The sequence below is a fragment of the Anabrus simplex genome, chromosome 11 (genome assembly GCF_040414725.1).
Source record: "Anabrus simplex isolate iqAnaSimp1 chromosome 11, ASM4041472v1, whole genome shotgun sequence".
Taxonomy (NCBI): domain Eukaryota; kingdom Metazoa; phylum Arthropoda; class Insecta; order Orthoptera; family Tettigoniidae; genus Anabrus; species Anabrus simplex.
Genome location: NC_090275.1, coordinates 31,701,903 through 31,724,800, shown reverse-complemented (window position 1 = coordinate 31,724,800; position 22,898 = coordinate 31,701,903). Strand labels below are relative to the sequence as shown.

General features: G+C 39.1%; 1 protein-coding gene and 1 long non-coding RNA gene across 2 annotated transcripts in view; one reads left to right on the top strand and one right to left on the bottom strand.

Moving 5' to 3' along the window:
- LOC136883111 (nuclear factor related to kappa-B-binding protein) overlaps positions 1-22,898 on the top strand; it is a 161,413-nt gene that overhangs the window by 131,943 nt on the left and 6,572 nt on the right. The window contains exons 21-22 of the mRNA XM_068229596.1: positions 5,887-6,096; positions 11,499-11,733. Coding sequence (XP_068085697.1) covers positions 5,887-6,096; positions 11,499-11,733 — 445 coding nt within the window. The remainder of the gene's footprint in view (positions 1-5,886; positions 6,097-11,498; positions 11,734-22,898) is intronic.
- On the bottom strand, positions 20,277-20,527 carry LOC137502728 (uncharacterized). Its single transcript, XR_011018850.1, has 2 exons — positions 20,491-20,527; positions 20,277-20,390 (listed from the first exon to the last, which is right to left on the bottom strand). It is a non-coding gene; the product is annotated as an uncharacterized lncRNA (long non-coding RNA).

The following is a 22,898-nucleotide window of genomic DNA, read 5'->3' as shown; positions in this document are numbered from 1 at the left end:
ACGATACTTTTGATTAGTACCGCACCATGATAAATACCATGGTTCTACTTTCAAAGCGATAAGTACCATTATGAGAGGCCGATAACCTATATTTTGGACCCTTTTAGCTTACAAGCATCACCGATTCAGTATTGAGCTATAGAAGCCGTCCCTTGGTCAGTATTACTATTGTTTTCCGTCAGTTTCTGTGACTGAGGCATTGCGGGTCGGCTCCACTGATTGTTTTAAATTAATCTCTATCCGTTCATTTTTCGTCCTCACACTTTGAATTCTGGTCAGTGGAGGATTTTGGATTTTATTTTTCATTGCGTTTCGTCTCATTTCGTACCATCAGGGGCCGATGACCTAGATGTTAGGCCCCTTAAAACAACAAGCATCATCATCAATTTTTCTTATTGAGCACTGAGCCAGAAGTTTCAAATTTATTTACAATTACGTGAGTCTGTGCTCGTGAAGGTGGAACTTATCCAGGAAATTGCTAAACAGATGCATTGTATACCCATCGAGCCGTCTCGTACTTTAAAATAACTTTTACATACGAAAATACGGTGTTGCAATGATAACTGTATCACCATGTTAACAGCTGTGATTCAGAGTGGCGACTGATGCTAGGTTGAACACATGCAGGCTACTTGCAAGGTCAAGAACTATGCGCGCGCCTCCCATGCAGCTGCTTAGGTTTTGGTCTGGACGGTCTGGGTTTATAAGAGAGACCCTGTATATGTAGGGTTGCCAAGCTTTTGAAATGCCAATAAGGGACAGGTGGTGATTATTGTTTTAAGAGTAAATACTAGGCAATCATCCTCTATATAACACTAATCAGAGGGGGGGAAAATTAAGGGATCTGACACTGAAAAATGAAGGTATCAGCCAAAGAAAGACAAGGGCCATGAAGGGTGTGAAAATGAAAGACTCCCTAGGCCTCGACGCATAATATCGTTGTGGTTTGAAAAGAACAAGAGTTGACCAAGGGAGGTTGGATAGGATAGATGAAAGTGAAGAGCCTGGCACAAGTAAGTGGAAGCAATGCCAGGACTCAGCCTCATGGTCGTCAACCCACACCCCCAAGTTGAGAGCCCCTAGGGCCCCTTTTAGTCACCTCTTATGACAGGCAGGGGATACTATGGGTGTTATTCTACCACCTCCACCCACAGGGAGATCAGCAAAACACTGAGATACAATTTATTGTACTATAATTATACTGTAGGCACAAACTTTGGTACAGTATTTTGTTGTTTCATTTTCTACATAAAAAACCCACATTTTTCTTCACTTTCAGCCTTTTTTCAATAATGCTGAATCTCCCTTAATCAGGTCCTGAAATTTCTGACAATTATGATCAAAATTAAGTAAGACTTGAATTTCTGACTTTATCAGAGTTGCTGAACATCTATTCCTTTCATCATTCTATTTGTTTTTAATTGTTGCATTGACATAAACCAGATGTGTCTGTCTCTCTCTCTCTCTCTCTCCCACACTTGGGCTCGGCACCGGCAGTTCGCTCGCCTGCTACACGTTTCGATCATAGTGCAGAATTACTAGATAATGAACTGAAATGCAGGATCGGTAAATGCTACTGCAAATAGATAATTTTAACCATGGCGGAAGTGAATTGTTTAAACATGGGAAAAATGGGCATCATGTATGCTATTAAAGCAGGACAGTACTTCAGACCTTCAGATACGGGAAATCCTGTATAATATGGAACACCTGGCAACCCTACTTACAGTATGTGTGAAATTTGTTTGCTAGTCAAAAAATGTAAGCATTTATTAAGTATTCAAGAAGAAATTATTTTTCTATACCAATATCTCTATATTTTTTATTCGTCGTTAACATGCAGGTTTGAAATAGAATATGTATTACACCAAGCAGTAGCATCCTTGTTGTATAAATATGCATGATTCAAGCTTTAGGATACTCAAAGTCAGTTTGCTAGCTCGCCACTCTATTCCAACTTGGCGATCTGCACTTCACATGACGGGTTGAATAAACTCAGATGATCTGACTATCTACCAGCATGTCCAGTGCAAGTCTATTTGTCAAAAGTGAACTTGCAGGAGCGTGATGTATGCCTTTGATCAAGGTTCCTCATCTCTGCCTGTCTCTCGCCATTCTTCTTTGAAGATTCTGTCTGCACTTCTGCAGTGCTGTGCAATGCTTTCTATAACTGAGGGTTTTTAATGTTGAAAACATATTTTAGTAGGAGTCCCCATACTACAAAAAACTTAAAATAAAGCACTTTACTCAATTGTGCCAAAAGTAATGTTAATGTTATTTGATTTACGTCCCACTAACTACTTTTACGGTCTTCGGAGACGCCGAGGTGCCGGAATTTAGTCCCGCAGGAGTTCTTTTACGTGCCAGTAAATCTACCGACACGGGGCTGTCGTATTTGAGCACCTTCAAATACCACCAGACTGAGCCTGGATCGATCCTGCCAAGTTGAGGTTAGAAGACCAGCGCCTTAACCATCTGAGCCACTCAGCCCGGCTGTGCCAAAAGTTGAAGGGCTAAGGAACCCAGAAAGGTTTCAAATTGTGAGTCTTGGATAGCTCTGTCAAACTAAGCCACTTCGGGCCTAAATGCAGTTCCAGAAAAACAGCCTAAAATCACTAGCTTAATTAACAATTAATTTACATAATTCTTTATGGGTTTTTTTTACAATTTGTTTTTCATCACACCAACACGATGGGGTAGGAAAGGCCTAGGGGTTGGAAGGAAGCGGCCGTGGCCTTAATCAAGGTACAGCCCCCAGCATTTATCTGGTGTGAAAATGGGAAACTGTAGAAAACCATCCTCAGGGCTGCCAACAGTGGGGCTCGAACCCACTATCTCCCGAATGCAAGTTCACAGCTGTGCGCCCCTAACCAGACAGCCAACTAGCCTGGTAATTCTTTGTGATGTTTTCTGCATTGAATTGCTTGCCTGAAGGGCTAGAACTGTGGATTTTTATCCCTTGCTGGGCCTATGTGTCTTTCCATCTATCTTCTCATTAAAGATTCTTTTGGCATCTTCATCAAGTGGCCAATACTATTTTTCCAAGAACATTGAGATTGTACGCTTTAAAATGAGGGGTTGCATTTTAAAATGTTTTCAGTCATTTTCTCATACGTGAAAATGGCTTATAAAATAATAGTATTGGTGTGGGTATTGTAGAACTTGTCAACTCCAAGTGAAATCCCACAAGAAATGCAAACTTCGAATAACTCCCTCCTGCCTTTCTGTCCCTGGTGATGCATGACCAATAGCTTTCCAATCTGTAGAAGGGAGTGTGTCGCCATGAGCTAGTCAAAGTGAAGATTGCCCAGTGTTGCCAAATAGTAACCGCAAGTCAGTTCTCGCCTAGCCTTCATCAAAGACGTTTCTGTTAAGCCAACATTGAACTGCTGTAACTCCGTGATTTGTCTGTCGCTGCGCACAACTTGGCAACACTGAGGTTTAAACAGTCGTGTTGCAGTGTATTGAGTGAGAGATTTTCACTGATGTCTTTGTTGGAATGTATTTTATCCAGTCAGAAGTATATTATCTCCGTGTGTTAAATAATGGCAAGTGCTAAAAGCAAAGTTGTTTATAGTGAAGGGAGGGAGATGGCAACAGTGCATTCGCTGTCTACTCTCTCATGCTTACCCTGCCATCTCTTGTCATGTACAAATGCCTTTGGGAAACTTCGCTTTAGGCACTGTTTTTCTTTTGAAAATAACATACGGGGGAAAGTTTCTTCTGTCTGTGGTTATTGCTAGCATGACTGTGCAATGCTGTTTATCACACCCAGTTGTAAGTACAAGCACACTAGATTCTCCCTTCTTGCTGATAGTAGTGTTGCATGGCATGTTGAAGTTTATAACACCAATAGAGTTGGTCCGTTATTGGACATTATAAATTTTCCAGCTAACTCATTCCTGGTTGCCAGCGTTTTGCCCCGGTGTGCTCAGTTGGGCTCATCAGTTGGTAAATAGCACACCTACCAAGACACATGGCTAGTGCATACCGTGGAGGCCACTGCGTAGGCTACTTGGAGCCACCGGCAGTGCCAGTACACTATGAGAGACTTTGTCTCATTTTCAAAAATTGATGCCTGATCATGTTGAAGTTTATCAGGGTTTGATCTGCATTGCCAATTTGAGATAAGAGGTAATTGTTTTTCTTCTGCATTGCTATTACATGGCAATGAAATTCTATGATTTTTTTGCTGAAATAGCTTGCCATTCTATGGCAAAGAGCTGTTCACCTTCGCAGACACAACCCTTTCATGTCATGACTTTACGGATCCAACCCCGGCTCACTTTCAGATCCAAACAGCTGATTCCTCCTTTAATCACTAGTTCGCACAGTTTGAAATTTAGCATCTCGTGTGAGATACTAAAGCCATCTTTTCGCAACTCTGTAACGTAATGAAGCAACTCGTCTTCCAGCTCAGGAAACTTACCAGTTTTCGGCTCTCTGAATGCCTTAAGTGTTCGGTTGGTGATTTCTAGCGCAGCTTTCTGTTTACGCCAATAGCAAACATTAAACTCGCTCACACTGAATTCTCGACCGACAGCTCTGTTACTATGTTCCTCAGCATATTTTATCACTTTGAGTTTAAACCCAACAGTGTAACTCCCATGTTTCTCCATAACTTAAAGATCAACCTACACAAGAAAACTTAACTGAGAAACAACAATGAAACATGAAGATGAATACTGGTACTTTTCGACAATACAACAGATGGATGATACCTAATACCATGATCACTTTACTGCCTGGACAGGGAAACACTCCCAGTTCACGTGATCAGCTCTGCCAGACAGGTAGCGATAAGCATATTGACAAAGACAGAAGAGTGAGAGGGATGTCTGTGTGTTCTGACTGGCTAGAAATGCAGCCTTGGGGTGGGGGTTTGCGAGTTAGGTTTTTTTTTGTTACAACAACTAGCCTCAGTCGTTCTGCAGGTAGAAATAAATGCAGCTTCTTCTTGTAATGTCACGTACAAAGTACCATAACAGCAATTGGTACAATCCCAATATTTTATGTAGGCACGCCCACAGAACACCCTAACTTTATTTAGTGTATGTCTTTATGACGTCAGAAGTTAATGTGAGTTATGTGCGGGGATTATTTTTCTGCTATTTCAAATGTTAAAAATGGGGTGCGAGATATATGCAGTGGCAAGTTATGTGTGAGCAAATACGGTATTGCTCAAGACACAAGCCTGGCTGTCGTGGACACTCGCTACAACAGAGCATGCTGTTCCTCGCCACCCCTGTTTGTAAGACTGTCTGAACAGCTTCCACTACACCCATTCTCCTAAGCCACACAGTTACTGGCAAAATGTGTTCCTGTAAGCCCAGTCATAGATTTTGGAAGCCTATAAGATAGTATTTCTTCCGCTCAGAAGGTCCTACAACCTCACTATTCTCTGTACACTGCAGAAAAATATGCCGAATTGTATTGCCTACAGAGATAACTAACAATTAATCTGATGCCCAGATGGAGAATGTGTTTAACCACTGCCTAACAATGTACATGTAGGAAGTCCACTTGTTTACATTGGTACTGGTGGAAATATGAGCTTTAATATTTGGTGCGAAGTGTGACACACGTGTCGTCATCAACCGTGAACGTGTTAACAGATAAAAACATTTAATATTACTACAGATCTACTTGGAATGATTGGATCCTCCTCCTCCTCCTCCTCCTCCTCCTCCTCCTCCTCCTCCTCCTCCTCCTCTTGGTGTAAACAGTAATATTTGATCACTAACTGATTATATAATTAGCAAAGTTCACAAAGTGAATGTTGCATGGTCTTTCATCTAGCAGTTTAGCCTAAGAACTTCAATAATTGTAACATTTATTTTTTTTAAATTTCTTTATAGCCTATCTTTTGCTCTCTCTGTGTTGCAGGCTGGTCTCCAACAACACGCTGTGGTACAACAGCAGCAGGCTCAGGCCACCAAGCTAGTAAATGCTGGTACTGCCACAACTACCAACCTCCGCATGCTGACCCCGGGAACTGCAGCAGGTAGTCTCAACTTGGCCCACATAGGAGGCAAGCCTGTCCTGCTAGCCAGCAAGGCCCAACCACTGCAGGGCACTGGTGCCCCGGCAGGGCAGGTAAGAAAATGTGTCGGACACCAGTTTTGAGTGGTGTTTTTAAAAGTAGGAAAGATCACAATATGAAGATAAAGTTGGAATTCTAGAGGACAAATTGGGGCAAATAATAATTTATAGGAAGAGGAGGTAGGGATTGAAATAATTTACCAAGGGAGATGTTTGATATATTTTCAACTTTATTGAAGTTATTTAAGAAAAGAGTAGGTAAACAACTGAAAGTAGTCTGCCACCTAGGTGACTGCCCAATGCATATCAGTGGTGATTGGTAAAATTATATTATGGATGTGTACAAAGAAAATATTTTATGACTTTATGTACCTTTTCAGAAGGATTTTTTTATATTTTTTAGTGGGTCAGTATAAGCAAAGGAAAGAAATAAACACATGATACATCAAGTCAAGCGTAGAAATACAGGAACACAAAAAAGGAACACATACAGTGAAACCGCTTTGAGATGTCCAAATTATAATTAACCAAAAATCGGTCTTTTAAATGGGTGGTCTTCTTAAAGGGAATATCAGATAAGTACTACTACCGCTGCGTTATCTTCTTCACCAGTCACATCACCTTTACCCACATTGCTCATTCTGGTCAGAGAAAAGGCGTTAACCTCTTGTTGGCCCAGTCCACCCCTTTGGAGTGGCGAATGAAAACTTTTATATATATATTTTCGTTCACTGCCATTAGAGACCATGTTAGGTAACAGTTACATGTTTCTAGAAGCCTTCTTCACAGCCCAAAACTGTAGCATCTTGGGGAGGGGTCCTCAACCCCGACACGACACATCCCATATGGCTGATAGGGGATGTTCCTGTATATATGCAGGACAGGTGTCAATAAGGGGCTTAGTCAAATAAACACCTGCGGATCAACTGAGGCAAAAAGGACTGGAGTCAACGGTCTTGATGGTGGAAGAGGATATTTCCCAACGGCTGAGAGAGTGGAAGAACTGGCTCTATGGCAACCGTAATTCTAATTACGGACAGAGTAATCTGGCCCACCAAGCATTACCATGAGGTAACACTATGCATGATGGAAACACTTGCAAGGAATGAAAGCTTTTAATTATTATTATTATGCTTGAATGGTCCCTTTCGGAACACACGAAGTTTTATTTATGATTTTGTTTGCGGAGGGATCCAGGATGCTTTCATCTGTTCACTAAAGATCCTCTTCCTTTCTTCCATCCACTTGGCACCTGCTCTTTTTGGTACCTCATTCTCTGGAGTAACTTCCCACTTGTCAATTTTCTTTCTGTGTATATATTTTGATTCAAAATTTCTTCAGGTTGATTTGTGCGTTATTCATGTCTGCTTTTGTTTGTTGTGTCCAAGGGAAATTCTTCAGTTTATCAACTCTTTCAAGAATTGGTGGGTTAGTCTGGTTTCTAGAAGCCTCTTAACATGTCCATAAAATTTTAGTCTCCTTTTCCTGAGGTCTGCCGCAATATTAGATCATTTATCTGTGGATTTCTGGAATTGGAGGCAGTACCCTTCTTCCGTGTGTCTTGGTCCTAAAATTTTCCTCATGATTTTTCACTCTTCTTTTAGCATATTTTCGAGCTTGCCCTTTTTATAAATCATTAGAGTTTCCCCTCCATATAAAGCCTCAGGTTTGATTACAGTATTGTAATGTTTAATTTTAACGTGGAGAGACATACATTTTTTGTTGTAGATTTTTCTTGTTCTCCCATATGCTCTTCTGAGTTTTTGGACACGGTTGTTTTGGGCTACTTTTTCTTGTCCAGTTGGTTCGAGGATTTTGCCCAGATATTTAAAGTGAAGGGAGTCTGTTGATTTGTCCGTATTTTGTATTGAGAGTATGGATGTCTAGTTTTGAACAGAAAAATTCAGTTTTCTGGAAGGAGATATGAAGTCTGACCTTTTTTGACAAATTCTTGGAGAATTTCAACTTGCTTTATCGCTGTGACTTCATCGCTGGACAAAAAGGCCAGGCCATCTGGGAAGGCTAAGCATGGAATTTCAAGCTTGTTTTTTTTTGTGTCCCAATGTTTACTAGGTTCCAGCTATTTTGCACTTTCAGTTCTTTTTCCCATTCTGTCATCACCTTATGTAGGACGAGGTTGAAGAGGAGGGGTGACAATCCATCTCCTTGCCGGACACCAGTTTTTATCAGGAATTCGTCTTGAGATTTTTCCCATGAATTTCACTCTTGACTTTGTGTCAGTAAGGGTCTGTTTGGTCAATTTTAGCATTTGAGTTTAATCCCTGTTCTTTCAGGCTGCTGAACAGAGATTGACGATCAGTTGAATCATAAGCGTTGTTGTTGTTGTTGTTGTTGTTGTTGTTGTTGTTGTTGTTGTTGTTGTTGTTGTTGTTGTTGTTGTTGTTGTTGTTGTTGTTGTTGTTGTTGTTGTTGTTGTTAATCACTAAACAGTGCCAGGAATATTTTGAAAATCTTCTCAACGTAAAAAGAAATCTTCATGGTGACGTCACAAACAACTGAGCTCATGGGGAGAAAGAAAATGATGTTGGTGAAATTACACTTGAAGAAGTGGAAAGGATGGTAAATAAACTCCATTTTCATAAAGTAGCAGGAATAAATGAAATTAGACCTGAAATGGTGAAGTATAGTGAAATGGCTTCATAGAGTAATAAGATTAGAATGGAGTGTTGGTAAAGTACCTTCAGATTGGACAAAAGCATTAATTGCACCTATCTATAAGCAAGGGAACAGGAAGGATTGCAACAACTATAGAGGTACAGTAGATGTCTGTTATAGCAAGAATTCATAACAACAAAAAATTTACTTGCTATAGCGGATTGTCCTTACAACTGATTTTTCGTAAAAGTTGGGGAAAACTCCATACACGTTAAAATCGGTATGAAACAGCAATCAGTTTGCTCAAAACTTGTGTTTTTGTGGATATTATCTATACTACGGCTCACCCGTTTGTTATTTTTCGAAATACGATACTGCGTGAAGGTTTGGGTTTGATTTCATTCTGAAATAAATTATAGTATCACTCCAGAGACCTCTGTGGGAAACATTTCAGTTTTCTTCTTCAAACTAAGGCACAGCCTTAGAAATAAACACGATACATCAAGTCAAGCATAGAAATACAGGAACACAAAAAAAGGAACACATACAGTGAAACTGCTTTGTGATGACCAGATGATAATTAACCAAACATCGGTCTTTCAAATGGGTGGTCGTCTTATACAGTATATGTATCATGAAAACATATTTCAAGCGCACATAGAGAAATTATAACCTCCTCGCTACAACTTTACATGGGAATAGTTTTTTTTTAATTTAACTAGACGTGAGAAAATATAAAATATCCTCTGAAATCAGTGATGTACTCTACCATATCTTGAGGTGAATCACATTCTTAAACGATCATTCACTTCAACCTTTATTTCTAACGAGTTAACAAATGCTTTCAGCCACATTATTTACGCATTTATTACGAAGTACCCTATTTCATTTTGAATTTTCTTTCAGAGAACAGCAGTCGATGGGTATTACTAATCGACCCCGACATCGCCTGCGAACAAGACCATCTACAATATTGTAGTTGATCTTGCTTTGAATGTCGACGAGATAGCTCGCAAGTGTACATAGTGAGAAAACTATACCGTTTGATGACCGATCAAAGTTGTGGCAAATGTTTCAGTTTTCTTATCCAAACAGCATCGCCTAACTTAAACCGTACTATATGTATCATGAAAACATATTCCAAGCGCCAGTAGAGAAATGATAACATTCTCACTATAAATTTACCTGGGAATAGTCGCTCCGAAATTTAACCAGATACAAGAAAATATAAACTAACCTCTGAAATTAGTGATGTGCTCTGCATTTAATTTGAGTGTAGAGTATTAAAATTACTTAACCTTTAATTCTAACAAGTTAACAACTGCTTTCGGCCACGTTATTTACATATTTGTTACGAAAACATGTTCTCCTCTTTCATTTCTAATTTTCTTTACGGAACAGCAGTCAACGGGTATTACTAATAGACTCCTCCATCGCATTCGAATGTCAACGAGAAAGCTTGCAAGTGCATATAGCGAGAAAACAATACCGAAGGTCGCATTTTGTGGCAAACTCTTCAGTTTTCTTCATAGGAATAGCCTTTTTGAAATTTACCCAGACGTGAGATTATATAATCTAACCTCTGAAATCAGTGATGTGCTCTGCCATATCTTGAAGTGCATCGCTTTCTTACTTATTTTCAGTGTAGAGTATTAAAATTAAGATCGTATATTTGGGAAGCATCGTGAGGAGTGACGGTAACTGTGAGCCGGAGATACGTAGTCGCATACGACTGGGGTGCATTGCTGTGATGTTACTGACCAAAATATGGCAGGACTGCAATAAAATCGATCTTGTCAACACCCTTGTGTTACCTGATACGTCATACGGATCAGAGATACGGACTTTACACACCATTGACTGCCACCACATCAAGGCGTTTGAGCTGTGGTGCTTGGCAACAGATGCTTCACATTCCGTGGACAGCACACAAAACCAACACATGTGTTCTCGAGGAAATCAACTACAACGAAGAATGTCAACCCTGATACACAAAAGAATTCTTACATTCTTTGGGCATATCGTTCACAGCTTCCACACGGAAAAGCTGGTGGTCAAAAGGAAGCCCAATGTGAAGCAACGACATGGCAGGCCACCAACTCTTTGGACTGACCTATCAAAAACTGTGCTTAGTACCAACCCAGATCAAGCGACCCAGTTGGCTGAACACCATAATCGATTGGCAAGAAGCAGTCAACAAAATCTACATGACAGCATCCCATAATCAAAACGTAATAGCCACCACACTCTTATAAATACGATGACGACTGTTAAGACATGATTGTTGCCCGGTTGTACTTTCTCTTAAAATGATAATCGCCACCACCAAAGGAGTCTTTCCCTATCGCTCCCTGTATGGCCTTTCCCTGTCTTTTGCCAATGCTTTCATTTTTCAAGGTGTTAAACCTCCTACTTTTCCTCTTCTGGGGAATGGTTATCTGGTTGTACTTCCTCTTAAAATAATAAATCGCCAAGTCTGAGTGATAAAAGCCATGTAGCTGTAGGGTTGAATTGTTGAGATAGTGTGTTCGACCCCCACTGCTGGTAGCTCTGAAGATCATTTTCTGTGGTTTCCCATTTCCAGACAAGGCAAATGCTGAGGCTGTGCTGCTTCTTTCCCAGTCCTAGCCCTTTCCTATTCCATTGTCACTAAAAAAACCTTTACAAGCTAGTGTGACATTAAACCCTGGGCAAAAAAGAAAGTAAACAACATTTTCATTGTTATTGTCATATTCATGTTGTCAAATTTATCATCTCTTAGCCACTGGATTTCATCTTTCTCTAGTTAGGAACAACTGTTCACCCGACAAGATTGTGACCGGTTTATCGTATGTTTCCAGAATGTGATCCTGACGTCTCAGGCTCCTGGTGGTCAGCAGACAGTTGTCTTAGCCTCACAAGCCTTGAGAGCACAAGGTGGAACGTTAGTTCTGCAGCAAGGTGGTACCCAACAGATCTTACTTCCGCCTGGTTTCCAGGGTGGCACCCTCAACATTAAAACCTTACAGGGTTTGCAAGGACTTCAGGGATTGAAAGTAATTCCCCTGTCTCAAGCCACAGCTGCTGCTGGGAAAGGTAAGAAATTAATTTGTAAACTATTAGAATTTGTGACAGTCTGAGGAAAAAGGGACCTTAACTTCCCGGACCTCATTTTTCAGGAGAAAAATCCTTGCTCAAGTCAAAATATCCTGTTTTTAGGTTATTATTACAGCATACGCTACAGTCAAAATTTCTCAACAATTATTTTAGACTCCAGATGCACATGATCTTCAAAATCCAGACAAGCGAGATGAAATTCCTAAGTATTATTCTGGCCAAGACAAGGCAGGACCGAATAAGAAATACAGTAATACGAGAAACACTAGACGCAAGCGGAGTGGAAGGGAAAATAAAGCGATCAACACTGTGGTGTATGGGAACGTGAAAAGAATGGGAGGAACAAGGATCTCGAAGTCAGTGATTGAACTAGATGTTGGGCAGAAAAGACCTAAAGGTAGACCCAGGAAATGAATGAGAGAACAAAATGAATAAGACCTAAGGAGGAGAATGGCAAACTTTCAAGATGTCTTCGGTGAAAAATGGTGGAAGGACAGACAGAGTTCAATGATCCACAACCCAATCCAACATCTAATTGGACAAGATGAATGATGATGATGATGATGATGATGACTTTACATGATTACTTACGCAAATTTGTAGGTATGGTACACAATCCAGTAAGTGTGGATATGCAGACGACAACACGAAAGCTTTGAGATCACCGAAGAGAAGAATTAACACAGGATCTAGCCACAGTGGGGACAGCTTTTTTGTAAATCAGGACTACGACCAAACCCTAATCAAACTGAAGCTGTATGTGTCCATCTGCGCAGTATGTTAGCCAGCCATGAACTAGACATTTGTTTTGAAGGGAATCACCTAGTCCACAACAAACGTTCAGGGTACCTTTTACGCTTGACAGAACACTGTCCTTTAAACAGCACCTGTGGAAGACTGCATCTGAGATCAGATCAAGAAACAACATCCTGCAAAAGCTGTGTGGTACAATGTGGGCTTGCATAGATCTGCCTTGCATTCATAAAACCTTGGTCTATTGTACTCTGCAACAGAATTCTGCCACCCTGTATGGATGACCAGTTGACACATCACGCTCATTGCTCATCAAAAGTAGACGATGCAGACAACAACTGGTACGATCAACTTCATCCAATATTCCAGCTACCAGTTCCGAACCACATTTCCCCACCTCGTCCTAGAAGGAAATGTGCTCTTGTGAGGTAATACAAGAGAATCATCAACAACCATCGGCTACCCAATTCTTCGGTTAAAATATAATACCCGTTCAGAACACATCCCTACAGCTTCAGCAATCTCCCGCACTTTCAGTTGACGATCCCCCATGACCATTTTATGCACTTTTGCTATAAATTCTGGGGTCGTAACACTTTTTGGCCGTCCACTACGCGGATCATCATCCTAGCTTTCCCGACCAAATTTAACCTCGCTGGTCCACTTGGCAACAGTTGAAAATGAAGGAGTCCCCCAGTGTGTTCTGAAAGTCGGCATGAATTTCCTTTGCTTTCATACCTTTCTTTACAAAGTATTTAATCACTGCTTGAATCTCAGTTTTTTTCCATTGTCACAAATCCCTACGCGGGAACAACAACAAAGAGTCATCCCTACCACACTCCTTCAGCTAGAACACTGACGCGCCACGTGTTCACTCACAAAGGATGTATGATTATTGCACGGGAACCTCGTTGCTCTAGCACTGACATCTAGCGGTGATTCCGAGAACTTTTCAAACCGTCCTCATAACATTGCCATTCAGGTTCAGGCATAAACATTAAACCTTTTTTTTTTAAATAATGTATTATCCTGGTTTTTGAAATGTTTTAGTATTTATTTTTCATTCAAAGAAAAATTTAAAGCCTTCATTTTATTAAAATGGGCATAAAACAATGTAATTTATTACAATATTTTATCCCAATGTTGTATTAAATTACAATAACTTTCATATTTTGTGCAGAATTATTTTCTGAAGACCATTACAGGAAAAAGAGCACATAACCCATCATTTTAAATTTGTAATTTATAACGATGGGATAATATAAACCAATTCTGTTTCCCTAGAAATAGAATTTTAAAAGTACAAAAATATATGAGAACTCCAATGCAATGAATATATTCCAATGGTTAACATATAGGTTACGGGCCCCTAGAAACCTCGTAGTACGCTCATGAGTGGACCAGGCGAGTTGGCCGTGCAGTTAAGGTGCGCAACTGTGAGCTTGCATCCAGGAGATAGTGGGTTCGAATCCCACTGTCGGGAGCCCTGAAGATGGTTTTCCATGCTTTCCCATTTTCACACCAGGCAAATGCTGGGACTGAACCTTAATTAAGGCCATGGCCGCTTCCTTCCAAATCCCAGGCCCTTCCTGTCCCATCGTTGCCATAAGACCTATCTGTGTCGGTGCGACGTAAAGCTACTAGCAAAAAGAAAAAAATAGCTTATGAGTGGTTGGTGCTGGGCCGCGAGAAATTCCTTTTGTATGCACTTCACGTTTCCTTAATCACTACTACAGTCTGGTGGCAAGATTATAAGTTTCAAATTGTATAATCATGGAATATAGAGTGTAAGGCTGCTATTGCTACATCTTTCTTTCTTAAAACTTTTGTGTAGTATTTACGTCCCACTAACTACTACTACTACTACTACTACTACTACTACAGTTTTCGGAGATCCCGAGGTGCCGTAATTTTGTCCTGCAGGACTCCTTTTGTGTGTCAGTAAATCTACTAACATGAGACTGACGTATTTTAGCTCCTCCAAATACTACCAGGCGAGTTGGCCGTGCGGTTAAGGTGCGCAACTGTGAGCTTGCATCCAGGAGATAGTCGGTTCAAATCCCACTGTCGGGAGCCCAGACTGAGTCAGGATCAAACCTGTCAGGTTGGTCTCAGAAGGCCAGCACTGTGCCATCTGAGCTACTCAGCCCAGCTAAACAAAATAATATCGGAAATATAGAGCAGTTCCTGTGTCGGTATAATGCAGCGCGTGCAGCTGCTAACTGATACCGATATTCGTGACGAATTACAGTATGTGTAGACCAGTTATCAGATGTACTGAGTGTCAGTGAATTGGATATTTCTAATGTCTTAGTTACTTCAAAAGTGATTTTGTAACTTCTCTGTCAAATCGTGGACAACAATCTCATGTGTTGGAATATAGCAGTGACTCTGATACAGCTGATGCAGACATGTTGTTGTTTCAGTCATCAGTCCATAGACTGCTTTGATGCAGCTGTCCATGCCACCCTATCCTGTGCTGACCTTTTCATTTCTACGTAACTACCGCATCCTACATCTGCTCTAATCTGCTTGTCATATTCATACCTTGGTCTACTCCTACCGTTCTTACAGCCTACACTTCCCTCAAAAACCAACTGTGCAAGTCCTGGGTATCTTAAGATGTGTCCTATCATTCTATCTCTTCTTCTGGTCAAATTTAGCCAAATCGATCTCCTCTCACCAATTCAATTCACTATCTCTTCATTCATGATTCGATCTGTCCATCTCACCTTCAGCATTCTTCTGTAATACCCCATTTCAAAAGCTTCTATCCTCTTTCTGAGCTAGTTATCGTCCATGTTTCACTTCCATACAATGCCACGCTCCAAGCGAAAGTCTTCAAAAACATCTTTCTAATTTCTATATGAATGTTCGAAGTGAGCAAATTTGTTTTCTTAAGAAAGGACTTCTTTGCTTGTGCTAGTCTACATTTTATGTCTTCCTTACTTCTGCCATCCTTGGTTATCTTACTACTCAATTTACAATATTCATCTTCTTCCTTTAAGATTTCATTTTCTAATCTAATATTTCCTGAATCACCTAACTTTGATTGACTGCACTCCATTACTTTTGTTTTGGACTTACTTATTTTCATCTTGTACTCCTTTCCCAAGACTCTGCTCATACCATTCAGCGATTTCTCAAGATCTTATGCAGTCTTAGATAAAATAGCAATATCATAAGCAAATCTTAGGGTTTTTTATTTCTGTATAAACATTGAAAAGGAGGGGGAGACAAAATGCAACCTTGCCACACTCCTTTCTGGATTGCTGCTGCTTTTTTCTCTCTCTCTTCTAATGCCCTCGATTCTTATCACTGCAGACTGTTTTTTATACAGATTGTAGATAATTCTTTGTTCTCGGTACCTGATCCTGATCACCTTTCAAATCTCAAATAGGTTTGTCCAATCAACATTATCAAATGCCTTTTCAAGATTTATGAACACTATGTACGTGGGCTTGTCCTTAATTCGATCCTCTAAGATCAGACTTAAAGTCAGGACTGCTTCACGTGTTCCTACATTTCTTCTGAAGCCAAATTGATCTTTTCCCAACCCAGTTTCAATCTGTCTTTCCATTCTTCTGTAAATAATACGTGTTAAAATTTTGCAGGCGTGAGACATAAACATAGGTAATGTAGATCCTCTTCACAAAGGGCACTGCTTTGAAAGATGTCACACAGAGCAATTTGGTCATGTGGTTTCTGGTCGGGCAGCTGTGAGCTTGCATTCGGGAGATAGTGGATTCAAACCCCACTGTTGGCAGCCCTGAAGATGGTTTTCCATGGTTTCCCATTTTCACACCAGGCAAATGCTGGGTTTGTACCTTAATTAAGGCCATGCCTGCTTCCTTCCCACCCCTAGCCCTTTCCTATCCCATCGTTACCATAAGACCTACCTGTGTCGGTGCGACGTTAAGCAACTTGTAAACAAAAAAAGAGATATCACACTGTACAGAACTACTAAGCAACCTGGTGAGAACATGTTCTACGATTGAGGTCGATATCTTGAATCCTTTTCAAGTTGCAATAGTTTGAGTGCAGCAGTCTAATTTTGTTCTTGCAAGCTTGAACTATCCAGTCAACAGGGTGTAGCAGCCTCCATTCAGAGTCCATCACAATGTGTTAAACATAGACAACAAAATACATATTTCATACCTAAATTACTCAAAAAACATTGTTTATATGTACGTGCCCATCTTCTAGAAATGGCCTCAATTTCTTGCATCTTGGCCACAAAGCTGTTGATATACTTGAAGATCAGCATATTTTTCATAAAAAATTAGCAGGAACTCTGAAAATATACCCCTAGAATTAGTTATTATTTAACGTTAATTTTGGTTTGCCCTATAAAAACTCTCATATTACAGAACACTTACCTTTATATGCTCATTGAGGCCATAAGAATTCGTCAGGTCCATGTTAGGCTCGATGTCTACTTGTAGATCACCAAAATGTTCCAAATCTGCTAGTTCAAAGACTCCATTGAAAGTGGTCCTGTATTTGAAGAACTTCAACCAGAGCTCTGAGTGGTTGGGTCTTGAAAGGGCACTTCGATTAGTAATGGCCTTTCATATCATAATTTATAACTTTCATTTCTGTGTTGACGTTTGACTTATAAAATAGGAGCCGTCCGTGATCTTTCTATGTGTAAAACGTTGTCTAGGAAAACTCACACTATATCGTTAACTGAATGTATAATATCCTATAAAATTATGTGGAGCACTTTGTAATTAAAGCTGGCTACTAGTAGTTTTCTAGAACGCCCACTAAACATGAAAGGTTGGATGGAACTGGCCACCCAAGAGTAACGAAGGAAAGTTGCAAGAGGAGGAGGTGGCATTCACCTAGAGGCCTTCTGGCTTGTGAATATTCTCTCTTCCCGTCAATTTCATGTTCTTTCAAAGACATGCTCAAGGGAATATGACATCATGTTTGCCATAGCAATTAACTGTTAAAAATAAAGATACGGGAGAGATGTTCATGGAGACCTGACGTCCCTTCACATGGGGTTTTAGGGGATTCTAGGTATAAACTGAGAAAGAGGACAAAGTAGCAAATAGCACTGCTTCTTTCTACCCGAAAAGCCAGACACGGTCTAGCATTGAATTGAGAGGCACTGTGATCATATAGGGAAAGAACAAGGATGAGTTTGCAAACAGGAAGTTGAAATATATGCTGGAGTTAAGATTGTTTTTCTGACTCTATGGACCATGTTTGACAATCTTTGCAGTATTTTTAGCCTTCTCTGCCAGTATATTTTCATTCTTTTGTTATTCTGTATAGGATCTCCCTTTTCTCACTAGTGTTTCTTTCCCCAGTCTTGTGGAAACAATGCAAGTTTTGGATTTTGGACTAGTTGTATAAGACATAATATTTTTGAGCCTTAGTAGTTAATTTCTACTCCTTTAGAATTGCAGTCTAATGTCATTATTTAGATTTCCTTCCGTCATGTAATGTTCTGGAACCCCCATCTTCTTCAAGTCCAACTTCACCTCTGGAAACCATTTCATATCTGTCTTCCTCTTCCTGAAGAATTCAAAGATTCTTTTCATTAGTCTTTTACTGTCCATCCTCAACAAGTGTTCACAGAACTGTAACCTTCTCTTCCTCATCAATTCAAGCACTCCTTCTGTTCTTTGATACAATTCTTTGTTAGATTTGAGTCTCCTCATTCCATTTTTTACATTAGGACCTAGAATTCTTCTTAGCATTTTTCTTTCTATTTTCCGGATATCTTCAAGCCCACCGTTTCCTATCATGTCCAACGTTTCTGCTGCATACAGACATTCATGTCTAAGAACAGTGCTGGAGTATATTGTTAGTAATTTAATTTTTAGATTTGAGAGAAAGGTGAAGGTCCCCTTTACTCCCTGTTCCTGATGTGCTACTCCTGATCCCAGTCCTACGTCCATCTCTTCTCGGCCCTCAGGGAGCTCGTTTCTGTTTCCCAGCTTCATCAAGAGGGCGGACTTCAACACTCATCGAAAGGCTGTATGGACAGATCTTCAGTCTTCATGTGTTCCTATTCATGTCCTCATCTTTCTTTACATGACTTGATTTGTCTCTTCCTTTCCATTACATTAACCATTCATTCCTTTTCTGTGTGGCCTGTGCTCCCAGTTTTTTACCACCTGTACTCCTTTTAACCCAGTACCTGTACCAGTACCAGAATCTGATGCCATAAAGGCCGGTTTTCAAATACTGTTTGTTCAGGTTTAAGACAACAGATGACTCGCATATGCATGTTGGCTGATCCATGGTATCTGTAACTACAAGTAAATACTATTTTCTCTCTGCCAAAGAGAATATAACATTCTTGTTTTTTTTTTATTTCTTTTAGAGGTTGGCACGCGCTAGCCATGTCGTGTGCGGCACGGACTCGCAAGTTTGTTTGACGCGAGGTATTGCTTTTATCGTGTCTTTTCATATTATACTGCGAATTTGGGTAGGGTAAGATGGCAAAATATTATTCAGAACGCTTGTGTTAAAAATACATTCAGGCTACGTTCTCAGGAAGTGACAGTGATATATCTTCTAGCGATGAAGAGTGAGACAGACAATAACAGTTCATATGACAGATATTAGGCCTAATGGTGTTATCCCTCCTCAGATTACTACTACTAATAATGTCAAAAGTGAAGATGACAATGATGTTAATGTTAACCAGCGAAATGCATGTCACTATGACGGCGAACCTAACCTCAGTCTTCAATTTCAAAAACTAAAATGATTTGGACATTTTTAAACATAGAGATTTAAAACTTTTAACATTAAAAGACAACACAGTTTAGTTATTCTAAGAGTGACATTAACATGTATATGAAATAATTATTACTATGCCAAATACTAATTCAAATTTGCGAAGTTAAGTACAGAAAGTACAAAGTAATAATTCATTAATTATTTTGAACATAAAGCATAAGCAACAACAAAGGAAATCACAGGACATATACATGGATATATCATGAATCTTCTGAGAGAAAAAAAAAAAATCATCTATATAGCTTCAAAACTGAGCCAAGTACAAAATTTACCTTAATTTAGATTGGCAGTTTTAGCAGTACTACAGGATTTTAGCTTGGCAGGGAAAGGATTAAGCTGTATGTCTCTTCCCAGTCCCTTTATTCGGCTTCTTATCATACACTTCTCCAGTCAAGGCAGCTTGTCAGGAGCTGAGAAGTCCAGCTCAATGACTAAATGGTTAGCGTGCTGGCCTTTGGTCACAGGGGTCCCGGGTATGATTCCCGGCAGGGTCGGAAATTTTAACCATAATTGGTTAATTTCATTGGCACGGGGGCTGGGTGTATGTGTTGCCTTCATCATCATTTCATCCTCATCACGTCGCGCAGGTTGCCTATGGGTGTCTACAGCTTATAAATCTCATATTTATTCCGTATTGGCTCAGCACAACTAAGGTTAAGTTATGAGTAGGTTCCCACCTTCCAATACTTATCAGTTTCTATATAATAGGTTTATTAATTACATAACATAAACCATATAATCTCTAGTACATGTTTCGTTCCGATTATGGAACATCTTCAGCTAAAATTTGACAAAAAGGCAAGACAATTAAAATACATTGATGTTATGATGATACAAAAGCTAAAAGATATGATAAAATGACACGTAGATTAAAACATATAATTATGATGATGAAATAAAGTTCATTCATGTTGGTTAAAAATTCAACAAGTCAGTGTTCAAATGACGAATTAAAAACGGCGATAAAGTTCTTCTTCATGTTGGAGACGTGTACATTTTGTTAATCTTGAAGATAAATTGGAGAAATACAAGATTTTCTTAATGTATATTTATCGGGGGAACTCTTGATAAAATAACCGTAGTTGAAGTTGAGTTGTGGTTAGATTATTGAAATGAGTCTGAAACGAGAAAAGAATGAGTAAAATAGAAAATATTTTAAGGAGAATACCTTGTTAAAAATGTATGTTCGCGAGAATGAAGGATAATGGAGTTGATTACCTTATAGACAGTCGTGTCGTATTTAACGTCCTCCCTTACGTCGTGTTGTTAACTGACTGAGTCCTGTGTACGTGTGTAAGGCACTTGCGGTGGGCGGGGAGTATTGGAAGGAGAGGTAAGTGACGTGAGGAGAGCGGGTGAAATGTTGTGTAGGGTGGAGTTAATTGAGGAGTGGCGTTGTGATAGGCTAGGGGAAACGGAAGGAAAGGTAGGGGGACAATTGTGTGGGGTGGAGCTAATCGGAAGGAGGTGTGTTGGTTGTTTGTTGGGATTCTTTTTGATGGTTTTTCTAGATGAATCTAATTTGGTAGCCTCTTCTAATAATATATTTATATTTTCCGTAATTTCATTAACATTCTGGTTGGGATTTCGCTTCTGATCAATTTCAATATAGATATTTTTGAGAATATTCATTAATTTGCCTTTGTTTAGCGTTGGTAGAATGGTTAAGTCCCTTTCTATCGATGTAAAACTGTGTTTATGTTCGGTCATGTGAAGACTCATGGCCGAGTACTTCCTGTGTTTTTCGGCATTAATATGTTCTTGATATCTTACTAAGAAATTACGGCCTGTTTGTCCGATATAAGAATTGGCACAATTTGAGCATTTAAGCCTATATATCCCGGAATTTAAATATTTGTTATTACTTGCAATGCTTTGATGATTGAAAATTAAACGTTGATTGTTGTTATTGGTGCAAAAAGCAATTTTAAAATCGAATTTCTTAAAAATGTTAGTAATCTGGTAAATATTCCCGTTATTATAAGTAAAGGTGGCGAAGTTTTTCTTTTTATGTTCTTTTACCAGCTGCGTTTGAGGTTTATTCTTCATTTTATTCATTAATCTATCTATGTAGTGTTTTGTGTATCCATTGCTTATCGCTATTTTGTAAATGAGATTAATTTCTTTTTGGAGGTCGTTTTTGGACAAGGGAATGTTAAAGGCTTCCAATAGATCGACAACTTGAAACTAAATTCGAAGTCAAAAAGAAACTTGAAGAATTATTTAAAGATCAGAAAGTTAACACACCCCATTTACCCTCTACAGATATAAAAGGCCTAAAACAAAAAATAAAAGATAATGACCTTATAATCACATTCCCATTTTCACACCAGGCAAATGCTGGGGCTGTACCTTAATTAAGGCCACGGCCGCTTCCTTCCCACTCCTAGCCCTTCCCTGTCCCATCGTCGCCATAAGACCTATCTGAGTCGGTGCGACGTAAAGCAACTAGCAAAAAAAAAAAAAAAAAAAAAAACAAAGGCGGATAAAGGTAATGTGTCAGTTATTATGCATAAAAAAGAATATATAGAAAAAACCGAGCATTTTTTTCAGATAATACTTTTACAAAAATTAAAAAAGACCCGACTAACTCTGTCCAAAGAAAACTAAAACAAATACTTAAAAATATTAATTTCATCCTTAATGAGAACGAAATATCACACCTAATTAATATGAATCCAAGACTACCAACAGCAAGAGCTTTGCCTAAGATACATAAACCTGACACACCCATTAGACCAATTATTAACTTTAGAAATAGCCCCACCTACAAAACCTCTAAATTTATCAATAGCTTCCTAAAAAAGTACTATACTTTCCAAAGCAGAACCACAATCAATAATTCAATAGAATTTTGTAAAATTATCAAGAACACAAAATTAAAACCATCTTTCACCTTGAACTCATTCGACGTCACTAATATGTATTCTACGATCCCCACGAAAGAAACTTTAAATATAATTAAGAACAACTTAAAGACATACAGAAAACTTAGTAACCATGAAATAGAAGAATTTATGTTACTCCTAGAATTTACACTTAACAATAATTACTTTTCCTTCAATAACACAGTATATCAACAAAGTGGTCTTCCTATGGGATCTCCAGCGTCAGGTATCCTTGCTGAAATATACATGGATCACTTAGAAAAACATAAAATTTTAAATGATGAAAAAGGTATCATTATCTGGCTAAGGTTTTTCGATGATATCTTTGCAATTATAGATGAACAAATCAATAGTAGCACTAATTTATTAGACCAGATCAACATTTTAGACCCTTTCATAAAATTTACATTAGAAACCGAGAACAATAAAAAACTAAATTTCCTTGATTTAACAATTGAAAGGAAAGAAGAAAAGTTGGCCTTTACAATCTTTAGAAAACCGACTCAAACTATAAATACCATATGAAAAGATTCGTACCATCCTGAGGCACATAAAAGGAGTTCCTTTTTAAGCATGTTAAATAGAGCCTTTAACATTCCCTTGTCCAAAAACGACCTCCAAAAAGAAATTAATCTCATTTACAAAATAGCGATAAGCAATGGATACACAAAACACTACATAGATAGATTAATGAATAAAATGAAGAATAAACCTCAAACGCAGCTGGTAAAAGAACAT